This window comes from Labrus mixtus, chromosome 8 (assembly GCF_963584025.1).
Source record: "Labrus mixtus chromosome 8, fLabMix1.1, whole genome shotgun sequence".
Classification (NCBI taxonomy): domain Eukaryota; kingdom Metazoa; phylum Chordata; class Actinopteri; order Labriformes; family Labridae; genus Labrus; species Labrus mixtus.
Window position 1 is genome coordinate 16977630 of NC_083619.1, and position 15215 is coordinate 16992844.

Sequence of the window (15215 nt, forward strand, 5' to 3'; positions counted from 1 at the left end):
AATGGACTCTCCTAGAGCTAGGAATCCGTTTCCAGTTGTAGGTTTGGTTACGAGGCCTCGTACTTGATTTCTACACTCAAAGCACCACTTATGTTTGTATACTAATAATAACTGGTTTCACTTGATTAGGCCAGGATACAATGCACATTCTATGAATACAGTTCTGTAGCCTGAAGTGATCTATTGATGGAGGCATATTTATGTCCTGTCTGTATTGATGTGTATAAATAAAGAGCTCTGTGCGTGAGGCCTATGTGTGACTATGTTGTTGGATATCTACCAAGGAAACTGGTAGTCTGATGTTGTGCTTCCCTTGGTGCAGTGAACTAACAAACATAGTGTGGCATACTCTCTCATGAAGGCATAGAGCAGGAGTGGGAGTGGGAGAAGAGCTGAGTGGCAGAGTGGATGGGAGGCTCGGTGGGCTGAACGTTGTTTACCTGTCAGCTGGCATTGATTAATCTTGTGTTCGGTGAGATCGCTCAGCGACTCGAACACCTGCCGGCAGCTGTCGCAGCTGTGCAGCGCGGGCTCCTCGTCCTCCTCCTCTCCCTCTTCTCCTTCCTCTGGAGAGAGCAGCCTCTTCCTCAGACGCCCAGTCTCACCATCCTCCGCCGCCCTCTCGAGGGCGCACTCTGGATCTGTCGAGCCACAGGAAATGACAGCACCACATAGTCAGAGGGGTGACCCACACAGTAAGGTACTACAGCTTCCTCTGGGTGACAATAAAATGGATTTCTAGACTCTGGATTTAATAAAAACAATAATAAAAGCTGTAATAAAAATGCAGGTTCAATTTGGGCCTCTGTAACTCAACCACTCATGCCATAACAGAACTGTTGGTCAGGTGAGGCTGAGAGAGAAATACAGGCACACACAGACAAGGTGGCACAACGCTCACACACACAAATCTAACACACACACACTTTGTTATTAGAAATGGTTTTACGTTGTGTTTGCCCTGCTTCACCCAAGCAAAACTTCAGTATATGAAACTAGACAGATGGGAATATGAGTAGTTAATAAATCCTGGATTGTAGTTTTGGCTCGATCAAAGAAATATGAAATTCCTTCAGTGAGTGCCGAATTGCATCAGTCAGAGTCTATCAAAGGAGAAAGACCTTGCCATAATATCCAGACATCTAGGCCAGAACTGTGGACGTATGGAGTGTAGCACAGGAAGACAGTGAAAACTGAGATTGGTGTGTGTTAGTTCTGTCGTCACGACACACTTCCCTAAATTATTCAGCCTTGCTCGCAGGCAGCCGCGGGTCGCGCACATCAATATTCTTCAATCCATCTGCAGTTTTGTCTCTTGTTGGCTTTGTGCTGCAGCAGTGCCAGGGGTGGGCGACTGACTTTCCTGAACTTGGACTAGGAATCATCTTTCAAAAAATCCCAGTCAAATTTGGAGTTTGTGAATCAGGTGGAGGTGTTTACTAAAATGTTTGGTAAAAAAAAAAAAAAAAAATCAATGCTTGCATCATTAATTTAAGGAGACACCATAAACATCTCCTCGAGGACGCAAATCTAGCCTGCAACCCCATCCTATGAATAAGCAGCATGGCCAGCAGCGTCCTTTCTCCCCCGCTTTGACCATAACACTTCACAATAAGATGGATTATAAAGCCATACCTACTATCAAACAATCATGTCAGCTTGGTTAAGGTTTTAATGTTAAGCAACCCTAGCACTTCAGTGGCAGCCATTTTGAATGTTCCTCAGCTTGTCCTGAAACTCCAGAGGGAAACTTTGGAGAAAGCCCTCTTTTTCACCTAGCTCCCACTTAACAGTGCCTGCAGACAAAGAACTGTGTGGCACCGATTTTTTTTGCAGGCGTGGGTGTTTATACTGTGGGTGTTCACACACACACATGAGCAGCCATTTTAAGTTCTTCTTCTTTGGGGTGCTCTTTTAAATTCCTTCAGGAAAAAGGTGTTCCAGAACTCATCAAGGCCACCCAGGATTTTTCTTTTCCCCCACTTGCGCCAAGTATTGATGTAACATCACACCCTCCATTGTCCTTCCCTCTTGGCGACTGAGGCTCTCGGAACATGCCCTCTAAAAATATCAGCACTGTGGTCCCCAGTGGGACCATACAGAACAGAACAGAAGGTGTTTCAAGAAAATGAAAATCCCAACCCAATCCTCACAGATGCAGGCCTTTCTTGCTCTGGGGGAAACACTTCTGACTGAGGCCAAAAGCCACACAATATGGACTTATGATTCATCTACACACACAGGAGCAGAACTCACAATATGCACTGAAATGTGAACACGAATGTCTTCTTTTACAGGGGGCCTGTGGAGGAGGTTAAGACTTTGATTTTTTTCAAACAGCCTTTATGAATCATTAATTTCTGAAATATTACAACACAGTCCTGTCAGAGAAAAACAACAGATACATTTAAGCACTGAATGTTTCAACTGAATACATTTCTTGTTTCAAAAGAACTCAATTCACTTTTCTGTGACGAATGTTAAGTTGTTTATCTTTATATATTTTTTTTTAGTGGTAACAGATCTTTGATAACAAGTTAAGAAAGAAAAGTTTTGGGAAACTGGGATACTGATGAGTTTTATGTATGTGTGTGTTTTTCCCCCTCTTGTTTTCTCTTGTTTCAAGTGACAAGTTTCTGCTTCCACTGCCAGCGAAACCAAGCTGGGTCAGTGCTCTCGGTCGAGCTGAGTGACCTCCGGTGCACCACTGTGATGCGGCGCTGGAAGTGTAAACTGCTTCATGTTTGGGGGGGGGGGGGGGTTGGTTTGTTGGGGGGAGTTGACACGGCAAGGTCACGTCCAACCCTGGGATTAAAGAGCCACGTCAATACTGAGGTTCCTGTGCCTCTGGGCCTCATACAGTAATCCATCAGATCAGGACATCCTCTTCTACCAGTCTCTACAGGCTGGACAGCAGATCAATAGCAGCATGCTTGGAATGGCTGACAATCATATGTGGAATACGGGGTGGAGATGTGTGGCATATCGAGAATTTTCAACACCTTATTAACAGTGTTAATCAGCTTAATAATGTTGATTTGATGAAGGTAATGACAGGTGGGAAAGTACATTGACTGCTGGTCCATATTTGAATAAGGTCATCTCTGTGCAAGATAACCATAGAGCACACTGAGAGACAATTCATATGAGGAATAAAATAAAGATTAGGGCTGAGTTTCTGGTCTTTACAGTATCGGAAGAACATGAAAACTGTACGAATAAAATATGGATATCAGAATTGTGATTGACATATTTAGAGGCAATTAATATCGGTCTCAATCCCACTCAATCCATCAGACACACTCTTGTCTCTAATGGTGCCTGGTGACATTTATCATGCCACAACTTTCATCTTGGGACTTAAAGAGTCCCCTGGACCCCCCACCCTTATATTATTGAATATTTCTGCTCTTAAATATTTATAACCTTTTAATTGATATTCTCTTCTCTGCTCCATTAGCCCCACCAGGGACCTGGGGTCCCTAGCAGGGGAGCCTCCACTTGTTCCCCTACTGCCTGGCCCACACACTGAGACAGGTGGAGACACTGACCGTAGGGAGAGGAGGAAGGGCATGAATGTACAGGAATATTTAATGGGGGGGGGGGGGGGGGGGGGGGGGGGGGGGGGTGAAGCATAAAGACAAGACTCTGGCCAAACTGCAAAGCCTGAAATTAAAATATTTTTTGATCTAAAAATGTAATCCTATTCTTAACCCTGAACATTTAACCTCAGAGGAGAAGAAATGTAACGCCTACAACTGGGAAAAGAGACACCAGTAAGTTGCCGTGGCTACAAAGATCATTTTGAAATGCAACATGTGAGGGATGTCAGTGTTTTAAACTGAGATTCACGCAAATATAGCTCCAAAACTACCAGGAAAACTGTGAAATCACTGAGGGCTATGTTCTTCATTGCCTGTAGATACATTATGTCTACCTCAATCAGAGTCTGCCTTTGTGCAGTGAATGGCCTTGGTGTCGAAAAAAACATCATTACCCGCTCACCCATCTCCTCATTTCCCCATCATTTCCCAGAGATCCTGATTCAATGATGCCCCCTCCTCTGCAAACCCACCCTACAACCGCCCACCCCCAAGTTCGAATTAAGAATTTATTTTAACCAGCGAGCAGCTTCTGTCGACACATGTCGGCGGGCCTGATCAAAGGTGAGCGCGCTCCTTTATCAGAGTGAGGGAGGCTGTCAGAAATAGGAGGACATTAAGATTGAATAACCTTCACATGGTTGCTGGCACCTCATTATTTAAAAATCTAAAAACTTTTTGCAGAGCACCCGCCATATATAGGTCACACTACATTCTAATGCCACATGTGCCTCCGAGTGTATCCTCCTCTGTGTGGCTGGGATTTTGGGCTCTCCACTCAGACCGTCACATCTACTGATCCCCCACCATTAAAGAGTGTCATGATCCAACGACGAGCCTGTGAGTTTGACACTTGCCAGATTGTTAACGATCGTCAAGAAATGTGTGTGTGTGTGGGGGGGGGGGTGTGTGTCTGTGTTCATATGGTTGGTGCATGTCATTTGTTTTATCTGCTTCAAGTCCCAGATATTCATAATAAGAACTAATTGCTGTTTAATATTTTGATGCATGATTCATTGAAATTTGAAAGTAGATTAGAAATCACATTTGTCAAAAGCGGTTTCTCAAAATGCTAAATGCTTGAAAAGCTCAAAGGGACGGGCTGACAAGAAAATATTTCTCACCTTGTTATTCGTAAAACAAAAAAACATGCAGTAAATTCATGAAAATGATACGACGCAAAAAAGATCAAATTAGAAAAACAAATGGGTGCCATCGAACTACAGAAGGAGAGTACTACGTGAAGTTGCACATGCAATCACAGGTACACAGACGCTCTCATCCATCACTATACTGTCTGCATCACAAAAAAACAAAAAAAAAAACACATTAAAAAAAAAAACGGGGATCAAAATGAGAAACATTTGAACATACAAAATGTTCCTTTTCCCTTTCTCACCCTGTCTCACTCGCTATCTCACAGGGAGTGATAATATTGAACGGAGCGCCTTGCTATGCCATTAGTGCAGTAAAACATCAAAGGAAATGAATAATAGAGAGTATGATTTTCTGAAGTGGTGGAGTGAAAGAGTCCTTTTCCTCTTCCTGCTCTGCTGAGCCCTGCAGTACATTGATCTGTGGGCAGCCTCAACCTCAGCCAGAGCCCAAGTCTTAGATGCCGCACCACTACACTGCGCTACTCTACACTACGCCACGGCACCTTTCCACCCAGACGCACTTTCAGATCTCTGGAACATTTCTATTTTTCCCAGTCCACTCCACAGTGACAGAGATGACACTATTCTCCAAAAAAGAAACTGCCTCCATCTGACATAGCCAAGAGCAACAAAAAAAATAGAAAGAGAAGGGGAAATAAAGGGATGTATATATAAGAGAAGAAAAAGCAGGGAGCATGTGGTTATAATTACACACAGGCAGCGCAGTGGTAAAGCCAAGCTGCAGATCTTAAGCCTGCTCAACACTCTCTGTGTAAAAAAGCACACTGCCTCATTAAATCTCAGATATCATACTGTTCCAGCCCCTCTGTACTATGCATAATACTGTCTGTCTTTTAGAGGGCCCCTTTTGTTAGCGTTTCTCCTTTGGCTTTGCCACATATCAAACAAGAATGTGAAACAGGATGCAGGGCGCTCAGAATGCTTGCAGAGTCACAGAAGAGCACAACTGGGGGTCTACTTATGAGGCTGATCTTGACACCATGTCTGATTAAGCCCTTAGCTTGTCAGGAGTCTAATGGCTATTGTGGCCACGTCTGTCAAAGTGGCTGATGCATGAGAAGCAGGTGAGCTTTTTCCGCTGCTTTTCAATTTGTCGCCCCAAAGAAAAAAGGAGATTGCTTGGGCTGCAGTTTAACCGTAAGGATGAAGTACGGCTACAGAGGGAAACGTTTTCAAAAGTTGGAACTGTCAAATTGGCAAATAGCATTAGGAATCTTCCAGCGTCTTAGAAAGTTCACTGCCATAAACATCGCTTTCCTCATTGACCATTCGTCGAGTTGCATCCTGAGAGGGGGTTAAAAAATAAATCAGTCAGACGAAGTCAAATGAGGAAAGTGAGAAATTAATTTGTGCGCCCTCCTGATTTCTCCACAGGCAGACATCGATCATGTGGCGGCTGTCTCCCCTCACTCTGGAGATGGAGGTGGTGGAGGGAAGGGGAGGAGAGGAGAGATTCGTGTGTCTGAGGGGGTCGTTGTAATCAGGCACACTCATTAGCTCTACTTTGGCTCTGGATGACAGGAGGTCTCTGAGGCAAGTCTGCTTTTTATGCCCAGTCCTTCATCCCCTTGAGCTGGGGTTAGAAGGGCTAAGAAGGCAGTTTCTTTCCCCAGAACCACCCAGCAATACCTATCAATACACATTAACAAAGCCACTGATACACATTTTCCGAGGAGGACTAAATTGATACAAAAATGTTTACTGGCACATTTGATCTATCAAACAAAGCCGGACCAATGTGACCGCAACCTTCAAGAATCTCAAATCTGCATACTTTCACTGGCATCTAATTACATGGTAGACGCTAAAGCCTTGGTTTAAGTAAAGATCACAAACAGAAATAATCATAAAGTGGTCAAGCTGCTAAAAAAGTCAGAATCGTGCATGCGGGTCACACAGAAAGGCATGGGTAAATGCTGGACTAATATGGCAGCCTAGGAGTACCCGTGGTCCCCAGCCTGCTGGGCAAAGCCATCCATATCGGGTTTAAAATAACTACGCCTGAGACTTAACCTTTACCAGAGACAAATGAAATGAAAATATACAGTGTGGTGCATCAGGAGCAGGCTTCATTCATAGGGGGCTTTCTGCTAGCCTGACCTGAATTACCGCTCTGTTCCTGGAGGGCCACTGTGAATGGCACGCGCTGAGACAGGACACATTCATCTGGGTAGCTCTATTCTACATCATACAGAGGGTTGGGAAACAAAGAGTTTTAAAAAAAAAAAAAAAAAACCGGCAGGAACACACAGAAACACAAGGACGGCTGGAAGCGCACCTGCGTGTAAGCATGCACACACACAAACACACAAACAAAGAAAGAGACCATCACGGCTCTGCCCGACTTGTACAAAAACAAATGCAACCATGCAGTATACACGCGGAAACCTCAAAAAACAGGAAATACATACTTTATATAGTTCTGAAGGGAACAAAGATTTTACAGACACGCACACAGACACATGATCCACTTTCCAGCCGAAAATGATGAAATATGAAATGAAGCATTACCGCTTGGAATGGCAGTCTGCCCAGGACTGTGCTGGTCCTCTGTCACATTGTCTTCTACTGCCAGAGAAGAGAAGGGGGAGAAAAGGAGGGAAAGAAACAGTTAACAGTGGAAAAACAAGTTGAGATTGGCTTCTTTTTTATTATTTACTTTTGAGATTTTCTGTATGGAAACGCCATGAGATTTCAACAGCTTTCGACAGCTCAACCTGTAGTTTGGGACTCCGCACAAGCCTTTCATATGTATGAGGTTTGGCAACAAGGCAAACAGCCACCCACGTAAATAACATATTGGACTGGGTAATGACTTGATGAATTATGAAGGTCTCCCATGAAACGTCCTCCCAACATCAACAGTGACCAAGTAAAAAACACCTTGATGACTGCATTAGTAAAAAGGTTGTGTGGTGCCTGGGACGGCTAAATGAGATGGGTATCAAAGAGAAGACTTGTAGATTCTAGATAAATGTAGCGCGCACTAAAGCTGACCGTAATTCATACTGAATGAAAGGGGAATGTTTATTTAAAAAATAAATATTCACAGTACATATCATAACAGCCAAAGCAGCGACTAAGTGCATTGCTCTTAACAGGATGGCTGACAAAATAGTGACGGCTTGATCGGCACTCATTAGGTGCATGGCAACTAAACCACTTTTGACTTTTTGACAACAGCAACAGCCTTGAAAAACACGACTTCTGTTTAGTAAAAAGGCAGGAACCTTTTACATTGGAGCCTTTCAAAAACTGGTGAGAGTTCCTTGTGGCATGTCAAGTACAAGAAATGAAATGGATTTTAACAGCGGGAAGAGAACAAAAGAGTCTCCCACCTGTTCCATGTAAAATGAGGGTCTCACTGAGGACTTCTTACGCCTCTGCGTTCCACCCCTGCAGTTGAAATGCATTCTCCATTATGTCTTTTCTTTCTAGCCTTTCATTTTCCTGGGCAAAGAGGAAGGGGGGAGTCTGACAGGACCTCCCAGTAGGGGAGTGTGGCAGCGACTGCCAAAGCAGAAACTGGCGCACTTTTAAAATCGCACAAAATATCCTGTACTTTGCATAATTAAGGCAGGATCCTATGGTGGCAGAAGCCTTTCCCTCGGGGGAGCACGAGTCAGTGTCAACCAGGGTGTCAAACCTCAGTGAGAAATGAAGAGGAAAGTGTCGAGCTGTTTTTTTTTTTTTTTTTGTGAAGATGGCAAACGACGGAGCAAGTATGTTTCGCAGTCGGGCCTTGTCCAGCCAAAACTAAATTCCCAAGGAAGTGAAGCTTTTATTTGAAAAAGTAAATAAATGCCACGCTTCACTCTTATGCATATGAGAATGTCTCTGATCAGAAATATTTATCTTGGGAACAATTCAAGCTCACAGAAAATATGATAAACAAATTGTCATGTGCCAGGCAATTAATTAACAAAATCAATTAAAAGTGGTGGAATAAATATAGTTGAACACCATAGGTTTATCCCTCTGAGCTGCCAAAGACGGCTGCATCAGCCAACACAGAAACCTTGTCCTTTTAAAGGAGGCCTTAGTGACTGACGCCCTGAGAGTTTAATGAGTTTCTCCAGCACTGTTGTGCGCCTTGCATCTAGAGCCATTTAAATGGGCCAGGGATAGGGGGTCCTAATAAATCCCCCATGGTTCTATCAGAGATTGGTGGTGGGAGCCCGAGTTTTTGTTTTGATTACCGTCCCTGTTGGTGAGATGAGGCAGTTCAGGCAGAAAATTCACAATGCCATAAGAACTTAAACATTACTGCCGTTTGCAGCGATTTGTCACCACTGTGAACTTATTAAAAGTTTTGTCATTTAAAGTAAACAACTTCCATCACAGTGCAAATTCTTTTCTCATTTGCACCTGTCTGCAAAATAATTAATAGCTAGCCAGGAGTGATTATAGAGGGTGAGCTGTCAAGTAAGGGCAAACTCCTGTGATGTTTTACGCTAGCTAGACATTTGATCAACAGTCAGAGCACAGTGCAAATACAAATACTGGACACTTTTAATTAATACACGCTCAAGTGCTTGATCACCTCATAATGACTGTAACATCAAGTGAATAAAACACTGCTATCAGTTAATTAATGTTTGACAAGGTACAGTGTATCACTCAGTCAGTGACAAACTGTAATCATGCTGGTTCTGTTGATACAATACCAAACACACATGGGACCGTTTCAGAGCTGCTCCTTTGATTTTCAAAATGCGGAGCAGGAAAAAAACATAATCCCCCAACAAGTGGCACAGCATTAAAGGCCACTAATTAACACAGTGGCCACACAGAGAAAAATGAACGTAGAGTTACTGTCAGTATATTGAGAGTGACAATCCCCGAGACGGCACATTTTCTTTTTAGGCGGAAATTAATTTTCTAAACAGAGAGGAGAAAAAACAAGGAGCAAAAACAAAATGAAGGATTTAAAAAAAAGAAAAAAAGTCCGATAACAGAACAGATTGATCACCACATGTACAGCCTATGATACATCACACCCTTGTTAAACTACTGATTCAATAGACATGAATAAGCAAAACATGACAAACTCTTAGCAGCTTGGACCCTTCCTCATCAATCAAATGGATTCCTGTTGCGTAAGAGAATACAGTGAGGAGTGTGTATCTGCACTGAAAATTGAGTGTGTAAAACGACTACATTTTTGCACTTTTATTTGGGGGTTTCCACGTATTTGTGTGTATGCTTGTGTGTGTGGGTATCACACAGCACTTCTCGAGCATTAAAAAAAAAGAAGCCTTGAGTGTGTTCCTAGATATGCGTGACTCATCTGCTTACAGCCAGTTTGGACGATACAGTGCCGAACACAATGGCTGTGTAATCCGCCCTGACTGACCGGGAAGGAGACGCTCGCCACAGGGACTACAACTCAATTTAGCTCGGGTCAAGAGGTCAACCCTCCTCAATTAGGGCTGGGGAGGGAGGGAGGAGGACACACACTGCACATGAATAACTTTCTTAATGAGCATTATTTGAACTGGTGATTAGTGTCATAAATAATTTGCAATAGAGGAGCATGTTAATCAAGTTGCATAATATTTGTAATCCTTCATATGGCACCATGCAATGTAAAACCACAAGAGCACGTATTAAGAAAAAGGACTCCACTTGTAGAAATCAAAAAATGTCATGACTCAATAATCACATTATGGAATTATGGCAAATTAAGCTTTAAAAAATAATCATTCTATTCCTGCTGATAAAAATACGGTGAGTGTTTATCAGTTCATTTGCGGCAGTGGTAGAAATCAATCATTGTCTCTGATTCAGAACTCTTTTTCCATGTGGCAGACAATCCATGACAACAAGAGAGGCACATGCCAAGGAATAAGAAGAGATATCGGCCAGCTCCCGCGACACCCCGTCCAACACACTGAGCCGCATGTCAAGAGCACTGACAGCCGTGCTAATGGGATTTTTCCACGGCTCCATCATAATTTCCTTAATGATAATACTAACCATATTTTTGTGTCACATTAGAAAAGTGTTAATGGGTGTTATGCCACAGATCATTAATTGTGAACAGACTGGAATACTGCAGCTTCCTATAAACTAAGAATGATGTAACTGTTAATAGACAATTTAACAGGGGAGAAAGAAATAGAGCAGGGTAGAGTATGTTTCTGCATTTTAATTGGTCAAATTAAGAAGAGGCCTTTATTACATTTAACTTTGTATTTAACGAATGCAGTGTGTAATTAAAGAAAGCGTTCTGGTTAAGATCATGTCTGACAAAAAAAAGTTGAAAAAGAGTCGATTGTATCTGACAAAACAACGAGCTTAAAGTGCCATCACACTGTTTTAGTGATTCAGGCTTGTGCCAGTGAAGAGTGACAGGGGGAGTGGTTATGAATCTCTGGTCATAAAAGACAATGTGTTACAGATACTGTCATGTAAAATTTGGGTTAAAACTAAACCCAAATATATTTTATCCTTTAGATTGTAAAAAAAAATGTAAAACCAGTTTATTTCTGTTTCCTGACATGATATCAAAATTAAATTGAATTTCTGCCGGAGCAGAAGAATTCTCAAAAACGTTCATATTTAATTGATTTATAAGAAGTGCTTCGAAAAATCAACATGGTACATTTGGCCTGAAAAAAAATACGAATGTCCTTTCCTTTAAAGCCATGAAAAACTCAGAGTCCACTCTTGTAGCCGCAAATTCCAGCTCCTCATGAGCATCAAATATTTAAAGGTGTACATGACACAGCGCTGATTTCATGACAACTGCTGTACTTAAAGTATATGGGGCAGAAAACACATTTATATATGCGGACGACGGGCGTGGAAAGTTCCTCCTCAGCCAATGAACACATCAGGACTGAGGCTTGAGAGTGTCATTTATTCTCCGAATGAAAATATCAAGCCTGCCTCACATTATTCAGGAAGTGCTGTAGGACAGGCAACGTGGCAGTCATCACACGCTAACATGCAGGATTTGGAATGAGATCCTCCTTCCTCACTGCTCACGACTGACTGAGGCAATGTGCTGACCCAAAGCCTCTGCACATCAAAACAAAATTACAATGTGCCTACAGTTGAGAAATGTAGAAGGCTTTGGATTGAGTAAATGTCAGTGGCTAGGGTGAAGTGTTTGCATATAAGCGAATGATGTATGGTCTCGTCCTGTGCCATTTATTCCCCCAAGCAATAACGTAGCCGGATCTGTCTCTCAGACTTAATTGAAACGGGACTTGTAATGTTGCCCTTTTCCTCGATGGGACCAAAAACATAACCTCTGACTCGCACAAGCAGCCAATACCAAGGAAGTGGGTGTGTGTGTTGGAGGTACACAAGGGAAAAAAAGAGTACCAACTGTCACAGCATTATTTTCTCCTCTCCTCTACATTCACTCCATGTCCATACTATCTAAACCAGTCACTAAAAATGCCGCTCTGCCTTCCCTCCATGTTCCATCGGCACCTCTGTTTATTTTTTCCTACCGCAGAACAAAGTGTTCTTTCTGCACAAAAAAAAGACCCTTCCACATTGACCACTGCCTCAAGTCAGCAGAAGACAACCTATAAAAAGTGAAACCTGAACTCTGCAGCCAAATACAGCACATGCAGAGAAAGGCTCACACAAATGCACATGCGGACACATGCAAAAACATGGAGACACCAAGCAGCACTTTTTTGTTCCCAACCTTTAAAGTGTCTGCAAATAATTTTACAATTCCATTAAGGCAGCAGTGACTAAAACAGTGTGAGGCAACTGTTTTAAAAATGTACATGGAAAGTTTTTTTTGTGGACATCTGCTTAAGTGTCTCAGAGGAAAGAGATAGACAAAGAATAATTAATAACATCTGCCTGGCCTTCTTTGGGTCAGATCCTAAACAAGGAAATATCGGTGACGTATCTGCTTGCCTGCTTCGCTCGAGCAGCCGCGATGAAGACGTGCCAGTCGAAATGTAATGTGCGGCACATTTTTCTAATTTAAAATTTTGGTGACAATAAAAAACAAACAATGTCATCACTCTAGCCTCATTTGCATACTGATTTGCTCACTCTCTAGTCTGCTCTGTTGCAGACATAGATGTACACAAATCCTGACAGATGTTCCTCTGAACGCACGCAAACACACTCTCTCTCACACACACACACGCACACACTTGTAGCATGTAGGCATGCAGGCAGATGACAATTATATATACGGTAAGTGATTTGTCTTTTGTGAGTTGCAAATGTCACATGACCTGACCAAAAAAAACCAGTCAATGCCAATCTGAGAAAATAGAAAATCTATGTATAGAGCTGTTTACTGTGAATAGAGCAGAAGCAGTCTGGAAACAAAATGTAAGAATTTTTAGATGTGCATGCACTCACATTTCCCCCTCTCCTGGGTATTGATTTAAAATGGTGGCTGCATGAATGTACTACCGCAGACCATGTAATCTTCCTTTGAGATGAAGACTTCCGAGAAGGAAAGGGGAGAGAGAGAAAGGGGTCCACAGACCACAAGCTGAGAATGTGAAATTGTGGACAATTATTTGCTGAGCAAAATACAATGCCTGCCAGATGAACTGGAGCTCAACCCCCCCGAAAACCCAGCAGCTCCCCCACCAAAATGCTACAGAGAAAAGTAGAGTGTGAATATGTGTGTGTGTGTGTGTGTGTGTGTGTGTGTGTGTGTACGCGTGTGTGTTCAAGCATGTTGCTCTATTTCTATTTCTCACTCTCTCACCCTTGCTCACCCTCTCAAACACATGTACACTCGGAAACAAATGCAAGCTCAAATAACAACCAAACAAAATACAGTAAAAAAGTATCAAAAAAACAAAAAAACAATACATTGTAGCCTACACACATAAACTACTATTTATGCTGCCCATACATTATATTTGTAATAAAAACAGCAAAAAGTTCAGTTGTTTTCAAGCTACATAGCAACCTGAGTGATGAATCCAGATGCTACAACTTTTTACTTAAAGTATGCAATTAGCACCCAATACATACTTCACCTCCAATTCCTCTTAACTATTATGCACACGCATGCAGACGTACACATCGCAGCAGCAGCAGCAGCACCCCCCCCCCCCCCAATATAAAATGTTTCCTCCTTAGTTTCACAGACGGGGAGAGTCACGTGACTATGCGCCCCATTCCATCAGACGGCTCAAGTTCCGACCACGAGCGTCTTTTAACACATCCAGATGTTTAGCCAGCGACGCGCTGCACTGTTGCTCTCTCTAAACTGTCAATACACTGCCCCTGCACTTCAACTATCATACAATACAGTCTTAGCCGACCAGCTTTTTCCCCACTGCTTGCCACAGTACGTATATATACATGTAGCTAAATGCAGTCGATTTCATGCGCAGCACAACAGGAAGAACACTATAGGAAATGCGTAAAAGGGAAGACAGTTACATTTCTGCGAGCGATAAGTTCACTTAAAGCTCGTCTAGACTTGTCATGACGTTAAAAATTCAAATGTTCTGAGAGCAAGCAAACACAGGCTTATCACTTACCTTTCAGTGATCTTGGTTTAGCTTGCTTGCGGCGCGACATCCTACAGAAAAAACACGCTGAAGTTGCTCAGTTTCTGTCGGATAATTTGTGTAAGACGAGATAGTCTAAAGGTATAGTCTCTGTAAATTGCACTGCCCGAAATCGCGGCTGCCTTTCGAGCATTACAGAAATATGCAACTTATCCCCTCTGCCGCGCGCTAAAAACACGAGTTTGCTGTTATTTTATGATGAGTAGGTGGATGTTATAAAATCCAATTAGCCCGATCGGTATTGGCGACTCTATTTAGTTGAGCTGGGTATCGGGAAAAGTGTGAGAATATAGTAATCCCGTCATACGCTTCCATTCTCCGGGAAAACACACACGCGTGCAGGCATGGTGTTCGTTTAGAAATAAAAGAGCAATATTTGCTTTTCGCCTCTCATCTCAAATGCATCCGCGTGAGAAAGACATCAGCAAAACGCCTCCTGTGAGAGTGCAAAAAATGCAACAAAACCAAAAAAAGGAGGAAAAATGATAAATACACTTTTCACTTCATATCCACCTAACTGCATCAAAACTATTCCAGACTCTTCCTTTTCTCACTGCAGTCAGCTAATCATGAATTAGGTTCGGAATCTGATCTAAGTCTACGTCTAAATTGCCCTTAAAAGAGGATGAAGAAGCAGAGAGAAGATGGAAGCTCCCTCCTCATCACAAACCTGCAAGGTCTTGGACTGCGCTGTCGCTCCGGTAGTCCACATAATAATGGAAAATGGAAGCAAGGCCCCCAAAGCCATCAGGATGGCTCCAGAGGGGGCCCCTACCCCGCAGGGACTCGCTCTGTACGTAATCACTGAGGAAATCATTGTCAGCCTGCCTGCACTCACACACAGACAGAGAGGCATGATTAAAATCCTAGGGATCATGGCAAGATGCGGAATGCTGGATCGGCTGGTCCCC

General features: G+C 42.8%; 1 protein-coding gene across 6 annotated transcripts in view; it reads right to left on the reverse strand.

Moving 5' to 3' along the window:
- LOC132979177 (zinc finger protein 521) overlaps nt 1-14962 on the reverse strand; it is an 88656-nt gene extending 73694 nt beyond the window's left edge. The window contains exons 1-3 of one of the 6 annotated variants that reach the window (XM_061044753.1): nt 14275-14962; nt 7292-7345; nt 441-641 (exon numbers count right to left, since the gene is read on the reverse strand). In XM_061044753.1, the coding sequence (XP_060900736.1) occupies nt 441-641; nt 7292-7345; nt 14275-14314 (295 nt within the window). In that variant the 5' untranslated portion in view covers nt 14315-14962. Of the gene's footprint in view, nt 1-440; nt 642-7291; nt 7349-14274 lie in introns of those variants that run through there. The other 5 variants (XM_061044752.1, XM_061044754.1, XM_061044756.1 and 2 more) reach the window with 5 other exon arrangements.
- Between the last annotated feature and the right edge of the window lie 253 nt (nt 14963-15215).